Source organism: Cynara cardunculus (assembly GCF_001531365.2).
Source record: "Cynara cardunculus var. scolymus isolate 2C chromosome LG 5, CcrdV1, whole genome shotgun sequence".
NCBI classification, from domain to species: Eukaryota; Viridiplantae; Streptophyta; class Magnoliopsida; order Asterales; family Asteraceae; genus Cynara; species Cynara cardunculus.
The window spans coordinates 34,634,090-34,650,320 of NC_037532.1; the positions used below are offsets into that span (position 1 = coordinate 34,634,090).

General features: G+C 32.3%; 1 protein-coding gene and 1 non-coding gene across 2 annotated transcripts; both read right to left on the reverse strand.

Annotated features, from left to right (window-relative positions):
- Nucleotides 1-4,734: 4,734 nt before the first annotated feature.
- Nucleotides 4,735-7,206, reverse strand: LOC112513036 (protein trichome birefringence-like 19). The gene is made up of 4 exons (XM_025119158.1): nt 6,928-7,206; nt 6,839-6,879; nt 6,433-6,727; nt 4,735-5,502 (listed from the first exon to the last, which is right to left on the reverse strand). The coding sequence occupies exons 1-4, from the start codon at nt 7,204-7,206 to the stop codon at nt 4,735-4,737; spliced, it is 1,383 nt and encodes a 460-aa protein (XP_024974926.1).
- An 8,311-nt stretch (nt 7,207-15,517) lies between these two features.
- TRNAH-GUG lies at nt 15,518-15,589 on the reverse strand. The gene has a single exon. It is a non-coding gene; the product is annotated as a tRNA-His (tRNA).
- Between the last annotated feature and the right edge of the window lie 642 nt (nt 15,590-16,231).

Sequence of the window (16,231 nt, forward strand, 5' to 3'; positions counted from 1 at the left end):
AATTTGATATTAACATTGATATTATTTTTTTTTTCAAATTTATATTTCATTCAAAAATAAAATCATTATTCTTTTATTAAAAACACATAAAATCGTATTATAACATCGATAAAGACAATGAATAAAATAAAACATTAAAATCGAGATGTATCTTGTTGCATTACACGAGTACCCTTCTAATGTGTGTGCGTATATATATATACACACACATGTGAATTTATTTACAGGGTTGGGTTCCATAAAAATCATAAGAAAAGGTCTTTATTTTTAGATCGATTATAGTTGAATGTCAACACTAATGAATTGCACCAAGATGCATGAGATTCATTTTTTTTGAGTGTAATTCATGGGTGTGCATGAGATTAAAATTATAATTAACCTAACAAAACATGTGAACCATATTTAAAGATATTTTGATGATTTAATTATTAAAACAATTTACTTTATTTTAACTTATAATCATATAAAAATGCAGGTAACATATAATTTGGTAATTTAGATTATAATTGGATCCATCGGTTCCTATCCAATTATAATTGGATACCCAATTATAATTGAATATCAAAAAATGGGGCTATAATCTGTGCTGCTGAAATTTGATGACAAATCCTTGATTTTAAGTAATATGCATCAATATACAGTACTTGTGCATAATTTACTTGTAATCTTGAAATTTTAAGTAATATACATCAACATACAGTATTTCATGCATAAAAAATGGTTTTTAAGAGTTTTTATCAAATGCTTATACGATAACATACCGACAATATCTTTTAAAACACTAATGAAAAGTTAAAAAAAAAGAGCCAAAATACTCGTAACTTAATGAACTTGTTAAAGTTGTTAGTCTAACGGATGAAAAATACAAACAACATTTAAACCAAAATATGATGGAAAAGGCAAAATTTAAAGATCAGGGTCGAAAACTGTTATGAACGACAAATCAAAGGGATGAAAATTGCAATTTATTCTAAATATTATGATCAATTTAGTCAAATGTTTTATGTTAGTTGACTATTTATATAATATATATAATTTTAATAATATAAAACTAATAAAAACATAAAAATTAATTAATGCTTGTAACCATTTGCAATTTAATATAAATTATGTCAAAATCATAATAAAAAAAGTATTTAATTAGATATAAAATTATTGATAAACGATTAAATAAAATTAAATTGGAAGGAAAAAAAATGAGATTTAAATATAAAAGGTTAATTAAATATTAGAATTTTGAATTCGGCCACAATAGTTGACAACATATGCAATCAATAGTAAATCATGGGCGTAATTTCGGGTCTGAGACTCAACATTCTCGCCACCCTATCATAAATAACCACGTGTCCAAACGTTTTCAACACCCATACCCAATTATTCTAACGTCTTTTCGCTATATGTAATAGTGTTTGACAGTTGTTGAATGATTTTATACAAAATGATTAAAAGATTCTTATAATATGATGTAAAATAAAATATAATTGTTTGATAATTGATTACAATGAAATTATGATGCTGAATGATTAAAAGAGACTCATGATACAAAATCATTTTAAAATCATTAAGAGAATTTTTTTATCAAACAAGATTTACCTCTTAACGATTCAGATGATGCTTCTTAATGAAACTATTAAGAGGTAAATTAACAACCTCTTAATAAACTTTTGATAAAAAAATGTAAATAAATAAAGAAAATGTCCAAAAACACCCTAATAAATTTTTTCATTTTAAATGATTTAGTTTTGAAATTATTTCTTTAAATGAAAAAACATTAAACTTTCTTATTTTAAATGATTAAGTTTCTAAAATATTTATTTTAATGAAAAAATTATTAAACTTTCACAATTTGGACTATTAAGATCATGATTTTTTTTAATAAACAAATCATCAAACTTTTATTAATAAGATAATGTAACTTTTTTTTTAGATTAAATGATGTAGGTAATCAAATTTTTAAAGTGCAATGGTTCATTTATTAAAAAAATATATTTAGAGATTTAATCAATTAAAATGAGAAAGTTTAATGGTTTTTTCATTCAAAAAGAGAAAGTTTAATGAGTTTTTCATCCAAAAAAACAGTCTAAGAACTTAATCATACAAAATGAGAAAGTTTAATGGTTTTAAAAAACAGTTTAAGGACTAAATCATTCAAAATGGAAAATTTTGTTGAATTTTTTGAACTTTTCCCAATAAATAATCCATTGAACTTTTCACAATATAAATGGTTAAGTTTTTGAATAAATAAACTATCAAACTTATAAAAATTTGTGACTGTACATTATTTTAACCCAAGAAATCTACATATAACCTGTTAGGAAGTTTTAAAGTAAAAAACAATATATCTGAATCAATTTCACGTATACAAACCATAAGAATATCTCCAACAACTATGTTATATTTTTTTTAAAATAGAGTATCAAAAGTCAAAAAAATCTATAAAAAGATTAAACCCAACTCCAACAGTTACTCTATTTTAGTAATTTTATTATTAAAATATTCCATACATTTAATACAATATTAATAATCTTTCTTAAACATTTATTTTCAGTACATCTTATTGATGAGAAAGAAATAAAATACCATTTATCTCTCCCTTGTTACTGTTGACCCTTGCCATCAATCTCCTTCTTGTTGCTCTATCTTTTATTTTTATTTTTCAATTTTCAATTTTCAATTTTCTTTATTTCAGATAAAAATTCCATTTATAATATCAAGATATTGTAACAAAACCATTTTATAAATCAAGATTTGATATCACAAATAGTTTATACACAAAATAGTGGGATTGATGTGGGCTAACAAGATAGGCCTCTTAGTAGTGGTGTTGGGCCGGGCTTATGATGGGTATTGGGCATATCTTATGATGTTCGAAGATAGCCCGATAGGTCCCGGACTGAGTCGGGCCAGTCCAAAATCGGTCTCTTTAAACAGGGTGGATCGGTTGATGTTGGCTCCGCCCAAAAATCCTAGGACTAATTTAGACTTAGATAGCGTCTAATCGGTCCAGGTTTCATTCTTCTGGTCCCAAGTCCAATCATGTGTCGGACACTGATTTTTCAAAAAAAAAAATATCTAAGTAAATAAGAGCTTAAAAAAATCAAAGGAACTTGAAATTTTTGAAAAAAAAACTTGAAAATCTTGTGTTATAATTTATAGAACCTTCTTTTTCTTGAAAAATCTGGACTATACATAATCGGTCCTGGACGGGGGCGGGCCTTGAAATTTCATAAAACATATAACCGAACCCAGATCGTCGGGTCATAGATAATGAACAACTTAAGTAAATAACTCTAATATGACGAGTAGTTTCAGTCATGACTCTGCAGTATGTATAAAGATATTGGAATTTGGAAGAAATTAGAATAAGAACTACATCGAACACAATTTAAAAAAAAAAGAAAAAAAAATCTAAAAATACTTGTAAATCTATCGATACAGTAAATTGCAAATAGAATCATAAAATCATCAGATCCAAACAATGGAGAAGCAACCATACAAGAAATTGTCAACAGAGACGGAGGATCGATCGTACCAATTACGCTTCGGTTTGAGAGAGAATCGAAAAGGAGAGATGTGTAGACGACGGATATATTATGGCAGACTGGATTAAAGATTCAGGGTCGAGATGTAATGGAAATAATTGAAGTTCATAGGATTTGGATTTGAAGTGACAGTCGTCTCCAAAGGATTGATAAATCCGTCAGTTGTTTGAAAGAAGTTCTTCCTTTTCAACAAGTTTCGTACTCAAATACTGCAAATACGTGAATATGAAATCAGATATATTAATGTAAATTGGTTGGAGAAAAGAGGTCAAACACGGACCTCTCCAAAAGATGACGAACGATTTAAAATTGGTGAGAGAATATTTTGACAATTTATTTTCAAACGTTGGTCAAAATACCTACCACCGTAACCTCAAGAAAAACATTTCTGAACATCTTTGGGACGTCGGAATGCGCTTTTTGTGAACATCTGGAATTGGGAATTTACTGAAATTGTCTGTGAACAATACAACGATTTAGACTGATCTTATTTGTCCTGATTAACAATCTTGTGGACGTCCAACTTCATCTATTTTATAAAAATCCCTTTTATAAGAACTTATTAAGTCTCCTAGTTTTCATAGCAGTTTTGAGGGTTCACCATCAGTAATTCTACCATTGTGCGACGTGATGACTTGTATTTATTATTAACGTTAGATGCTTTATGATATGCAGTCCAAAATAATCCTTCGCGTACTGGAGCAGCACGCCTTCTGAGACAACCTACTATTACTGTTACAATCTTCCTCATACATTCTTCATGAACAACTTTAACGACACATATTTTAATTTACTATTTTCTTACACAATTAAATAAAAATATCTGTCTAGAAAATATGTATGGCTCTGTTTGTTATCATCATAATCAGTATAATTTTACAGTATGCATGTTAATAAAATATTCCCGTACACTTACACCAACAAAATATTTTCAACAACAATGAAAACAAGACGATTTTTATTCTCAACTTCAAGACATCAGCTCAAACCTGTAGCATAATTCACACGGATACTAGAATTCAAAATTAAAAACCAGAAGAGTCTACACTGTAATATTTGAAACTATAAAATCTTGATGGTTTACAAACTATTCAAATTGAAAAACAACAAAGTCAAGATAATGTTAAACCCGACCACGACTCTAATTTACAAGTTTTAGATCCGTTTTGTACAAGTTACTAGCATTCCGATGCTATCTATTACCCTCCCTTCTTATTAACTCCATCAATAAATCATTCCAAGCATCAATGGGACCAGGTAAGCACCAATGGACACAGTCATTGGTCGTGGTAACATTTTGGAGCGGCCAATGACCATATCTGCCAGGGTGCCCATCTGGTCTCAACTGCATAACTTGAGTCACGTCCATGAACGTGATTTTAATCCCTTTCCCCCTCCCTTCGCGCTCCCCTATCTTGTATTCTTGCAATTGAGTCTTGTACATTTCTAAACTATAATCCTCCATCATACTTTCGTTATTCTTGAACGGCTTTGTTCTCACACAATCCCCACCTTTATCCCATGTTCCACCTTCGTAATGTGAAGGTGCAAAAGATCTCATAAAAACAATTCCTTTGAAGTTCTTTAACCCGTTAATTGCCCTGAATGTTGTCCGCCATGCCCTCCGGTAACTGAAGGTGGATGAGCGGTGGTGGATAGTGGTTTCTGGGCAGTACAGACAACCAATTACACGGCGATTTGAGTAGAAGATGGTGGGCCGGAAAAACCATTGGCCTGCTGAGATGATGACGTAGTCGAAATTCTCAATCTGGGATGTCCAAGATTCGTCCAATTCGTCGAGGTAGAGTTTGAATGGCTGTGTTATATCTTTTTGATTGATTCTTTCTGTGTTCACTAAATAAGGTGACCAAAAAATCGAAATGTTGAAATCATAATCTGGGTATTCCCAATGTCTAAAATTCTGGTCATCTGACTTTGAAGCATCATTTGGATATGCCACCTGAAAATTGACGTATTACAATGTTTTTTTTAAATATATCTTTTTACAAAACTAAAAAACTGGACACGAAAGTATTGATAGGTTAAGACAAGACATGACTTCAGTTGACGGAAACTTGTATTAGACATTGTTTATTTTATGTTTTTTTAATTAAAATTATTGCAAAAAAAAGAAGTTGTAGATTACATCATTTAATTTGGTTTTAGATTATAATTAATTTAATTACTTTATAAAGAAGTTTACTTGTACAACAAGTAATTAATTGATTCCTTTTTATCCCCTAAATTAAGCCTAAAGTTTATCATTTCTTACTAATTAATGTCTATTTCCATATCTTGTTAATTTCTATTTCTATTCCCATCTACATTTGTTAAAAACGATATCTATAAAAAGTTTGAGAACCACTATATCATCTGTTGTTTTATATTCTAAATCAGTACATATGAAAGTACAGTATTGTTTCACAAAACGAATAATGTGTTTATTGTTTTTATGACATTATGGAACAACACTAGGTGTACTTTCACATACATTGTTTTACAATGTAAAATGACACATGATCAACGGTTCTCATTTGATTATCCCTTTATATATATAGAAGATTAATCATTTGAGAACTGCAAAATTTGTGAGATCCATGAGAATTTCTACCTTAAGGTTTTGTTTCACATGATCTTTTTCGTCTAAGTATATAGTATTTAATGTATTGATTGACATATATTTGTTTCATAATATGTTTTCATACATGTGAAACATGTTTACGTGTATTTTTTGTTTCACATGTACACCAAAAAGGTTCACATTGTGAACCGAGTACATGTGAAACAAATATATGTTAATACTACATTAAATTTTAGCCATAGATGAAAAAAAATCATATGAAATAACACATGATAGCATTGGTTCTCAAAAATGAAAAGACGAACATACCCTTGATAAGAGGCAAATAAGAGACTGCATATGATTTCTTGCTATAGAATCACCAACAAATGCAAGAGATTTTCCCTTCATCATCTCCAGAAACTCCACTGGATCAAAAACTGGTAATTCACACTCACGAGGTTTCCATCTCCATTTCAAGAAATCCCGATCCGGCCGACCGAATTTCATACAGTTTTGATGCTCTTGTATCGCCCAACAAGTCGCATTCGTGTAATACGGACCCTCCCGATTCTCCACCCATTCGCCCGAAAACAAATCACACGACGACCCACCACCACCACCACCATCAAGATTCTTAATTTCACCGCCACCGGCGCCACCACCACCATCAAGATTCTTAATTTCACCACCACCACCATCAAGATTCTTAATTTCACCACCACCACCACCGGTGGACCGCTTTAAAACCGCCTCCCTCCACCCCCTCTTTCTCTTCTTCTTCCTCCTCCTCCCGCCCTTCCTATTTTCTTTCTTCTCCGGAACCACCAACACCTTAAGATCCTCCTCCTCCTCTTTTTGGGCGGCAGGCGGCAGGAGGTGGCTGCGGTAGAGAGGGTGGTGGGCTGAGAGCGTTGTGGTGGTTTGAACATCCAAAAGATCGTTGGAATGCGATGGATTTTCAGATGGTTTTTCAAGAATGTAACGAATATAAGGATAGTAAACAGGAAGAATGGTGATGATTAGGGTTAGGGCTACAAGAGGGGCTATCTTGGAAGAGGTCTTTCTTCTATGTTTGCCTTCATTAATGGCATGAAGCTTCATGAATGATTATGGTGGTAAATGAGGGTGGAGACGGAACAAGAAATCTTTAATTGCATACGAATATTGCGGTGGTTTCATTAACAAAGTTGATGGCTATATATCTCTTGGTTTATATTTATAGTAAAACTATGTAATTGTAGTTAAAAATATACATTTTTACCCCTTGTGGTTTTGTTTATTGATATATCTTGTTACAAGAAATGATCATTTTCGATCAAGAAATTAGTTCAAAAAAACGATGAAATCCCATTCGTTTTAACTTTGTTTCAGAAACCCATCAAAGTAATCGTGTTTGCTTATTTGTCTAGGAAACCAGTTCTATATGATAGCGAACTTATTATTAACAAGAGGCACTTAAACCACAAGAGTGGTGTCTGATTGGTTTGACTTTGAATTCAAAGATCAAAAGTACTTGGAGATCTCAGGTTCAAATCTAAAAAGGAATAAAAATTTCTCTTGTGACCACGGATGTTCAAATAGGTGACTCTGGGCTATCTGCAAAACATGTGGTCTTTCTGATATTAGTCGGCTCACATAGCGGGTTGGATATCTAGGTTAATAAAAAAGAAAAAAAATAGGCATTTAATAGCCAAAGGGTAACTGGTCAAACGATATCTGGGTTACTGGTAGAACCTAACTTCTTGGTAGGTCAATAGTTCAAAATTCACTAAATGAAACTTCTTGGGGGTTAAAGTGTGATTAAATGAAAGGTTGGTGCCATAAGTGTAACTTACTCAAATTTAAAGAAAAGTCAAGTGCCAGCCGTTGTTTCAAAGTATTGTTTTTGACATGTGTGTAGACTTTCATACCGTCGTTTTCTACCCAATCTACCTTCAACTTCCATTTTTTACATATTGTGCCCTATAAACAAAAAAAATAACAATCTACCTTTAACTTCCATTTTTGTATACATATTGTGCCCTATAAACAATAAAAACAACGATACGAGAATTCTCACCTTACACTACTACATTCTGCATTTTCAGTGACAGTCTGGGCCATTGAAAATCCCAACAAGAAAAGACATCACAGACGGATTTCTGGTGGATATCATGGCCGGTTAACTATCTCAGAAAAAACTACTAAATTCTGCAGTTTCTCCGACAGACTAAACTTGGTTAAACATTAAGATAGTGTCGTGAAAGAGGTGAAAATAATCTCATCGGATGGTGAAATAGAACATGAAACTGTAAGCTACCAAGCAATAGGAGTGCGGATCCAACTGTATGCCTTTTAAAGAATGAGTTGCCAACTCATAGGTGTTTATGCCAAAAAATTGATTTTTTACCCAAACTATAGGTAGTGGCTTGGTTAAGAGTACCAACCGGAGCCGTAGAAAGCGAGTCTTCATACGAAAATTGTCACCAGTTATGGAGACCGAACCTGGTGTTTTGTTCATGACTAGGATGAAACTTAGGTAAAACTAAGTGGAGGTCTAAACCGACTGATGTTGAAGAATCAACAAATGAGTTATGGTTAGGGGCAAATTGACACTCAAATTAAGATCATATAACGTTAATCTTGTTTTAATCTTACGAATGTGACATCTTTTTTGAATTAAAACGGGTTAACAAATGTTGGTGGTAGAAAGAAGAAAAAAGCAGAAGATTAGGGGTCGAAATGTAAATGGAATAAATTTACTAACTTGTCACGCAAAGTCACTAGTCCCTTTTTTTTGATTCTCAAGGGAATCAAAACACTCCCCCTTTTGTCAATGTCTTGATATTATTACATTTATTTAATTAATTTTTTTAAGTTAAGGGTATATATGGAAACAATATTTCTATTCTTTTTTTATTAACCTGGATATCTAACTTGTTATGTGAGTTGACTAATCTCAGGACGACCACCTGCTTTGCAGATAGCCCCGAGTCATCGCATTTGAACCTTCGTGGCTACAAGAGGATTTTTATTCCTCCTTAGGGGATGTTTGGTTCATGTATTTGGATGAAATTGAAAGGAATTGGAATGACCAAATTCCAAATACAATGTTTGGTTCATGGAATAAAACTGATAGAATCCTTTCAATTCCAATAAATTCATTCACTCACGGATTTTACATTCCACAGCAATACCCTCAGATTTCAATTCATTTCCGGCAAATTCCTTTCCTAATCCAAATTCATTCAACGTTGCATCTATCATCTCATCTAATTGATTTTTGGTTCGATCTCTATCTGGTACGCTCTCTCTCTCTCTCTCTCTCTTGTAATTTCTCCATCTATACGAGATCGATAGACAACATATGTAATCAATAAATCAATTCAAAATAACTAGCTATCAATATCACTAGTCCAATTCCGTTATTCAAAAATCATAAAAGGTCATTTGTTGATATTTAATTCCGATTCCAAAGTTGAATTCCGTGAACCAAACAAAAAAATCCAATCTGTTAAGAATTTCATTCCAATTTCATGCAACCAAAAGTAATCACAAGGCATAGTCAAATTTCATCAAATTCCATTCCATTCCTTCAAAGTCAAATTCATTTGATGAATTCCAATTCCATCGAATTCCATTATACGAACCAAACCCCCCCCCCCTTGGTTTAACATGAAATGAAAATTGAGGGGGGTGTTTGGTTCAGACAAATGAAAATGATGGGGAATGAAAATGGGAATGAATTTTCCTGGAATGAAAATTTAGGATTCTGAAGGAATAGACTCACTATATTATAAACTAAACAGTTTTTTTTATTTTCATTCACATTAATTACTGCTTAAAACCTCTTACCAAACACCTCCTTAGACTCATGGTGGAATGAATCCATTATATATAAAACCAAACAATTTCTATTATATTCAATCTCATGAACGAGCGCTTAATACCTCTAACCAAACACCCCCTTATATCATACAAGGGTGGTGCCTGATTGGTTTGAGTTTCGCTCCAAAGTCAAAAGTACCAGGAGGTCCCAAGTTCAAATCCAAGGAGAAATAAAAATTCTCTTGTGACCACGAAGTTTCAAATGTGGTGACTCCGGGCTATCTGCAAATCAGGTGGTCATCCTGGGATTAGTCAGACGCATAACGGGTTCAATATCCAAATTAATAATAAAAAAAAACATCTAACTAAACACGCTATTATTGTTAATATAACTATTTGCCAATTAGATGTAAATTATTTTAATATAGCAAAGAGAAAATCATTAACAAGTTTACTTTTAGTAGTTTGGGCCTTGGCCTAGCCCAATACAAGGGTTCGTTGTCTTAAAGACTTAAGAGTAACATTTCTAGTAAAAATATGACCAAATTGGGTCCGGTTCGGTCCGGTCGGCACCGATAGGAATCAGTTATGATCCAACGATCTAGGACCGGTTATAAAGGTTATGGAATTTTACAGCATGGTTGGGTCCGGCAGGAGATCAGGTATGGACCGATTATGTATAAGACCTGATTTTCAAAAAAATTAAGTGTTTATTAATCATAACACTTGTTTTTCATATATATATTTTCAAAATTTTCTTAAGTTTTTGTCAAAGTAAATGCATTATTTTAATACTAAATTTCAAAAATTGTAATTAAAAAACATTAATAAAGAAAATTATGAGTCGAGCCCAGAACAAGATTTAGGAGCGGCCCGATATCTAAGAAACTGATTTGGGACTAGACCGGTACCTATTTTTGGCCATCTATATTTCTAGTTAACGTGTCCGTATTATGGACAAGGTTTAAAAATCTAACTAGAATCGTAAATGTGTTGTCAATTTTTTTCTCGAGAGTTTTTTAGCACACCTCCTTCATCTTAGCTTACTTGTGCACTGCATCAACGTATCGTTGCGCCATTTTCTGATGAAAATTTAAAAGAGAGATAACCCTACCGTTCGGATGTTGATCCTATAAAGACGTCAAATTCATTCCCAACTCTAGTCTCGATCGACTTTTAACTCCTCAGCGCATCTCCAATCAGCCGACAATTGTGAGGATTTGCCGTTTGTGAGCGTTCCAATGGGCCGGCAATTCGATTTAGGTTTTGACGGCTCCATCATTTGAACCGTAAATATACCATGGATGTGTTGAACGGCAAAAAAAAAATGTGGGACCCACCCACCATCCTATTAATTTATATTAAAAACCAAATTTCATTTAATAATTTAAGAATAAATAACATAAACGTTTATATAGAGAGAGAGAGAGAGAAAGAAAGAGAGAGAGGGGAAGAGTATACTAACTCGGAGAAATAATATAATTTATGTATTTTTTTAATTTGTACTATTTGAATTAATGTAATTTTTTTAATGTAAAAATTATTAATTAAAAAATTTTCGTTTTTATTTTAACAGGTCTTTATTAAATAATTTAATTACTAATTATTTATTATTATAATATCTATTACAAATTATAATTATTGTTGTTAAAAATAATAAACAAAATATTTTATTTTTATGTGGAGTCCACAAATTTAGTGTTTTTTATAGTGTGATTGGAGTTGAGTTTTTTTAGTATTGATGGACCCATTATATATGGTGTTTTTGGTGTGTTTTTTTTTTTTTGATGATATGATTGGAGATGCTCTCAAAAAATGTAGTATTAGTTGTAACTTGTTTCACCTTAAACTTGTCTCAATTTTTGGACTGTCAACTCTTCACTACTGTCTTATATACCACCGCCTTTATTTTCATCAAATCTACAGACAATATCGATGGCCATTCTTTGCCTCCCACTTCATCCTTTTACGATATAGTCAACCAGTCATTGTTGTCGGATTTCATTAACTCGATGCATTTACGTTGAAATTTTGCATTTCATTGACAAAAATAACATATATACGTGATATAGATAGTAAGGGGGTGTTTGCTTTTGGTTTAATAACTAGTTATGTACCCGCGCAATGAGGCGGGAGCCGTGATTTTGTCGATTTTAAAGTTTCACTGGTTTTATTAGAGAAGATTTAACGATGATATAAGTTACATTTGGTTTTTACATATTAATACAATTTGAATAAAAAGAATTATGGTTCCAATTACAGTCTATCGAAGAAAAAAATTGTATGACAGTTTAAAATCCAATATATTTAAAATCCAACATATTTAAACGACTCCACAAATGTGTTCGATGTACACCAAGAACAAAGAATCAAGAGATTGAGAACGAGACCGAGAGTTCTAGAGCAATTGAACGGGAGATGAATGAGAATGCTTTTAATAACTCATGATGAATATCAGTTTGAATCTCACATTGGGGGATGAGAAGAAAACATAGAGGTATGAGAGGGTGAAGACATGAGTGAAATGTGTCAAAAGTATCTTGGGAACATAAAAAGAAAAGGTAATAATGTGCCTTGGTAAGTTGTACTATATGTTATTTTAATTGTAGATTAAGAGATTTTAAGACTGAATGCATAAAGTAATAGTACTTAATACATTATGAGTTGTTTTTAAGACTTCGTGCATAAATTTATAGTACTTTGTATATTGAAAATTGTTTTTAAGACTTTTGATAAATCTGGTTTATAAGGTAATATAGATGTGCGTCTGGTCTTGATCTACTGTACCTTTGCTCAACAATTTTTCTCCCTGTGTCGTTGCTGCTTATATATTTTATCAAATTAATTAACTGTAATCGTATCTTGTTGAGCATATAAATTTTATTTTACAAAAATTAAATTTGATAACGTATTTTTGAGGTTAAAATCATAATTTATGTAATTCAGACTGTTTATTCAAGACAAAGAAAATCTACCTCGGTTCATACAAACAACTTAACCGTTACAGTCAGACTTAATCCATACTGAGCTTAATGGTAAAAAAATCAAACACCCTACTGGTTTAAATTCAATAATTCCAACTCGCTATCACCTTTCCTTCTATCTAATTAAGTGAATTTGACTTACACGATCATTTTTGCTTCATTATTGTTCTCATTAAACGCTATTAACGTTTCGAGTGTTTCCGCTCCACAAGATTCATTGAAAGCGGCACCCTTCCAGCTTTTTCAAAAATTTGACAGGACCCAGTTGAAAGAACGTATCCCTCTATAATCCAAAATTTGATGTTCCTGTCATTCTACATCGGACGCTTATCAAAAGGAAATTTGCTCATTTTACGTAGACTTTTTTAACTTGTGATTCTAAAATACATCGGTCATCATTGGACGCTTCAGATTCGAATCCAAAGCGAAAATGACAAAATTTATATAAAAATTAACACAGATACATCCTTCTCGGTGGACGAACCTTTTGTGGTCGTCATTTTCAACTTTAATCCATAAAACAAACGTTTCTTTCCATGTCACTTCCTTGGCCTCGTTCTTCCCACTTGTTAATATTATAACCATCCACTAAATATATAAATATTTTTAATTAAGAAATGCATTATCGTAACAAGTATATATAAATTGAGTATCGATATTTTATTTCTAAATTAAATCAACAGATTGTCGTTAATTGTTTGTGTTTATTGTGTCAAAGATTTTTGGTCTGATTCCTACCGATTGTTATCAGATGTTTTGGAAGTTATGTCAGTTAACTAAAAATCTAAATTTTATCTGATTCAGTACGGAAATGTTTTCTTGAACATTGAATTAGGTAACGATAAAGCTAAAAGAACAGATAAGTGACATAATAATACACAGCTAATGTATGTTTTTTTTTTTTGTCTTTATTTATTTGTTGTTTTATTGGGAAAAAATTAGGTATTATTTTCGTATTTTTTTTGCCTCAGCAAATACAGTTTTTAAAATAATACAACAGTAACGAATTAAACTGGGATTCCATTTTTGGGTAATCTTTAGTAAAACACCAAAAATACGTTTGCAGGTAATTCATAAGATTTCGAACCCTTTTCTCAAATAAAGGTGTGTTTAAAGTGTCGAAACCTAACCACAAGGGTGGTGTCTGATTGGTTTGAGCTTGGCTCCAAAGGTCAAAAGTACCTGGAGGTCTCAGGTTCAAATCGAAGAAGGAATAAAAATCCTCTTATATCCACGGAGGTTCAAATGCGGTGACTCCGGGCTATCTGCAAAGCAGGTGGTTTCCCCTGGGATTAGTCGGCTCGCATAGCGGGTTGGATATCCAGGTTAATAAAAAAAAGTGTCGAAACCTTATTGTTCAAGTCATAGTAATTATTTTGAAAACGTACATCGAGACACCAAAAGATATTAAACAAAAAGAAACCGTTACAACTTTCCAACTAAAAGTCAAAGGTCAAACTCTCAACAAATGCGTGGTCTATCTTTCTCTTTAGTACATTCTTTGTGACATCCATATAAAACACACATACACACATCCCCCAACTCCCCAAGTACCATCTCCATTATCCTCAGGTATTTGCTCTTTCGGGTTTTGTCGTTTTAACTCTCTGATACTGTATTTTTAGTCTTCATTTTGATATGCATGCGTATGTATATATTCGTAGTTTTTGTTGTTTTCAGAAGGGTCGTCTTTGGATCGATTGATATATATCAGGAAAATGGTTTTCGGGAGGTTGATGGTGTCGTTGAAGATGAAATTGAGGTCTTTGAAGATGAAGAAACCAGTAGTTGATGATGACAGCTCCTGGCACAGCTACGACAAGATCGAAAAGAGTGAAAGCATGAGAGTCGAAATACGCAGCAAGAAAGCACGCAAGCTTATTGAAGAAACTCTTAGAGTAGCAGATTCTCCCAAAACCACCAAAAGCTACTCTTTTTGAAAGCAGCAATTAAGTTGCCCTTCATATCTTACTGTATAAACCTCATCTGAAATAGCAGTGTTGCTACTAATTAAGTTCGAACATAGTATGTTAAAATCTTTAACAAGGTCTTATAAAAAAAACGGTTGGATTTAATTGGTCATACCGTTCTATTTCTTATTTACATTTTGATACTTATTTTACTTTACGGGTTTATTAGCAAAGTTAACTGTAAGAATAACGAGTTTTTCAATCATTGTATTTCGGTTTTATTTGGTAAAAAAAAAACCACTAAAATATCTCAAAACAAGTTGTTATAACGGTCGTGTTTTTTTGTCCTTGCGGTTTGTTAAATAAAATGGTAAAACGACTGTATTACATCTGACTTAACTGATCTTTTAATGAAACTAATCAAATAGAGGAAAAGGAAAACGGATTACGTACTAGAGGAATTTAAACTACAGTTATAACATTGTAGGATTAGCTCAACTGACAATAAGTTTTGGGCATTTAGGGATTTTTCTTAGAAGTTATCTGTTCGAGTCTTGTAAGACCATCACGGATTTTCCTGCCTGTTCTTCAGGACCTTTAAAAATAATCGATGTACGTACAAGTTGCCTCAGACAGACAGACAAACACTACGGTTAATGAAAACACCGTAATGGATTCACAACAAAAGCTAACAAAATAAAAAAGGAAGTATGTGGCTGCTGGGATTCGAGCCCAGGTCTCCACGGCCACAACGTGGAATTCTTACCACTAAACTACAGCCACTTTTGTGTTTTCAATTCATATATTATCTATTTAAAACCATCATGTTTTAAAAATATATATATATACATAATTTAACAATACAGAAGTTTAATCGAAGTTATCAAAGGGCTTTTGGCCTAGCGGTATGTAAATCTTTGACCTCCTAAAAGGTCGAAGGTTCAAACCTCACCAAATGTGGGGAAGGTGCGTGAGTTTAATTGTTCTATTTGTAGTATATAAATATTATATACTTCAAAAAAAAGTTTAATCGGAGTTGGATTAGGATGGGTAGTGTCGTCTCCGAACTTGATCCTTTGAATATAAACCTTCGTTACCCGCCGAAGCGAGAAATCTCTGCCTCGTTAGGGTTGGGTGCCCTTGAGTAAATATATATTTATTGATGTCATTGAAGGCGGGTCAGTGTAGGACAGATTGGATTGCCGGTAATCAATTTGGTCCAAAAATAGCGTGATAGGACTAATTTCATATTTTTCTAAAATTTGTATTTAGATATACAAATCCAAATATATAATATAAACTAGAAGCATACTCGCGCAATTCGGCGAAATACATCGTGATTTTAATATTTTATTTTATTCTTTATCTCAGTCGATGTTATAATATAGCTTTATGTGATTTTGAGAAATCGATGATGTTTTTATT

Excerpts from the sequence above, each read along its gene's own strand:
- LOC112513036 (XM_025119158.1), bottom strand. The coding sequence starts at position 7,206 with ATGAAGCTTCATGCCATTAATGAAGGCAAACATAGAAGAAAGACCTCT. Across the intron at positions 6,880-6,927 it reads AGGATCTTAAGGTGTTGGTG|AAGAGAAAGAGGGGGTGGAG; the intron begins GTTCCGGAGAAG and ends AGGAGGAAGAAG. Across the intron at positions 5,503-6,432 it reads TTATTTGCCTCTTATCAAGG|GTGGCATATCCAAATGATGC; the intron begins GTATGTTCGTCT and ends GTCAATTTTCAG.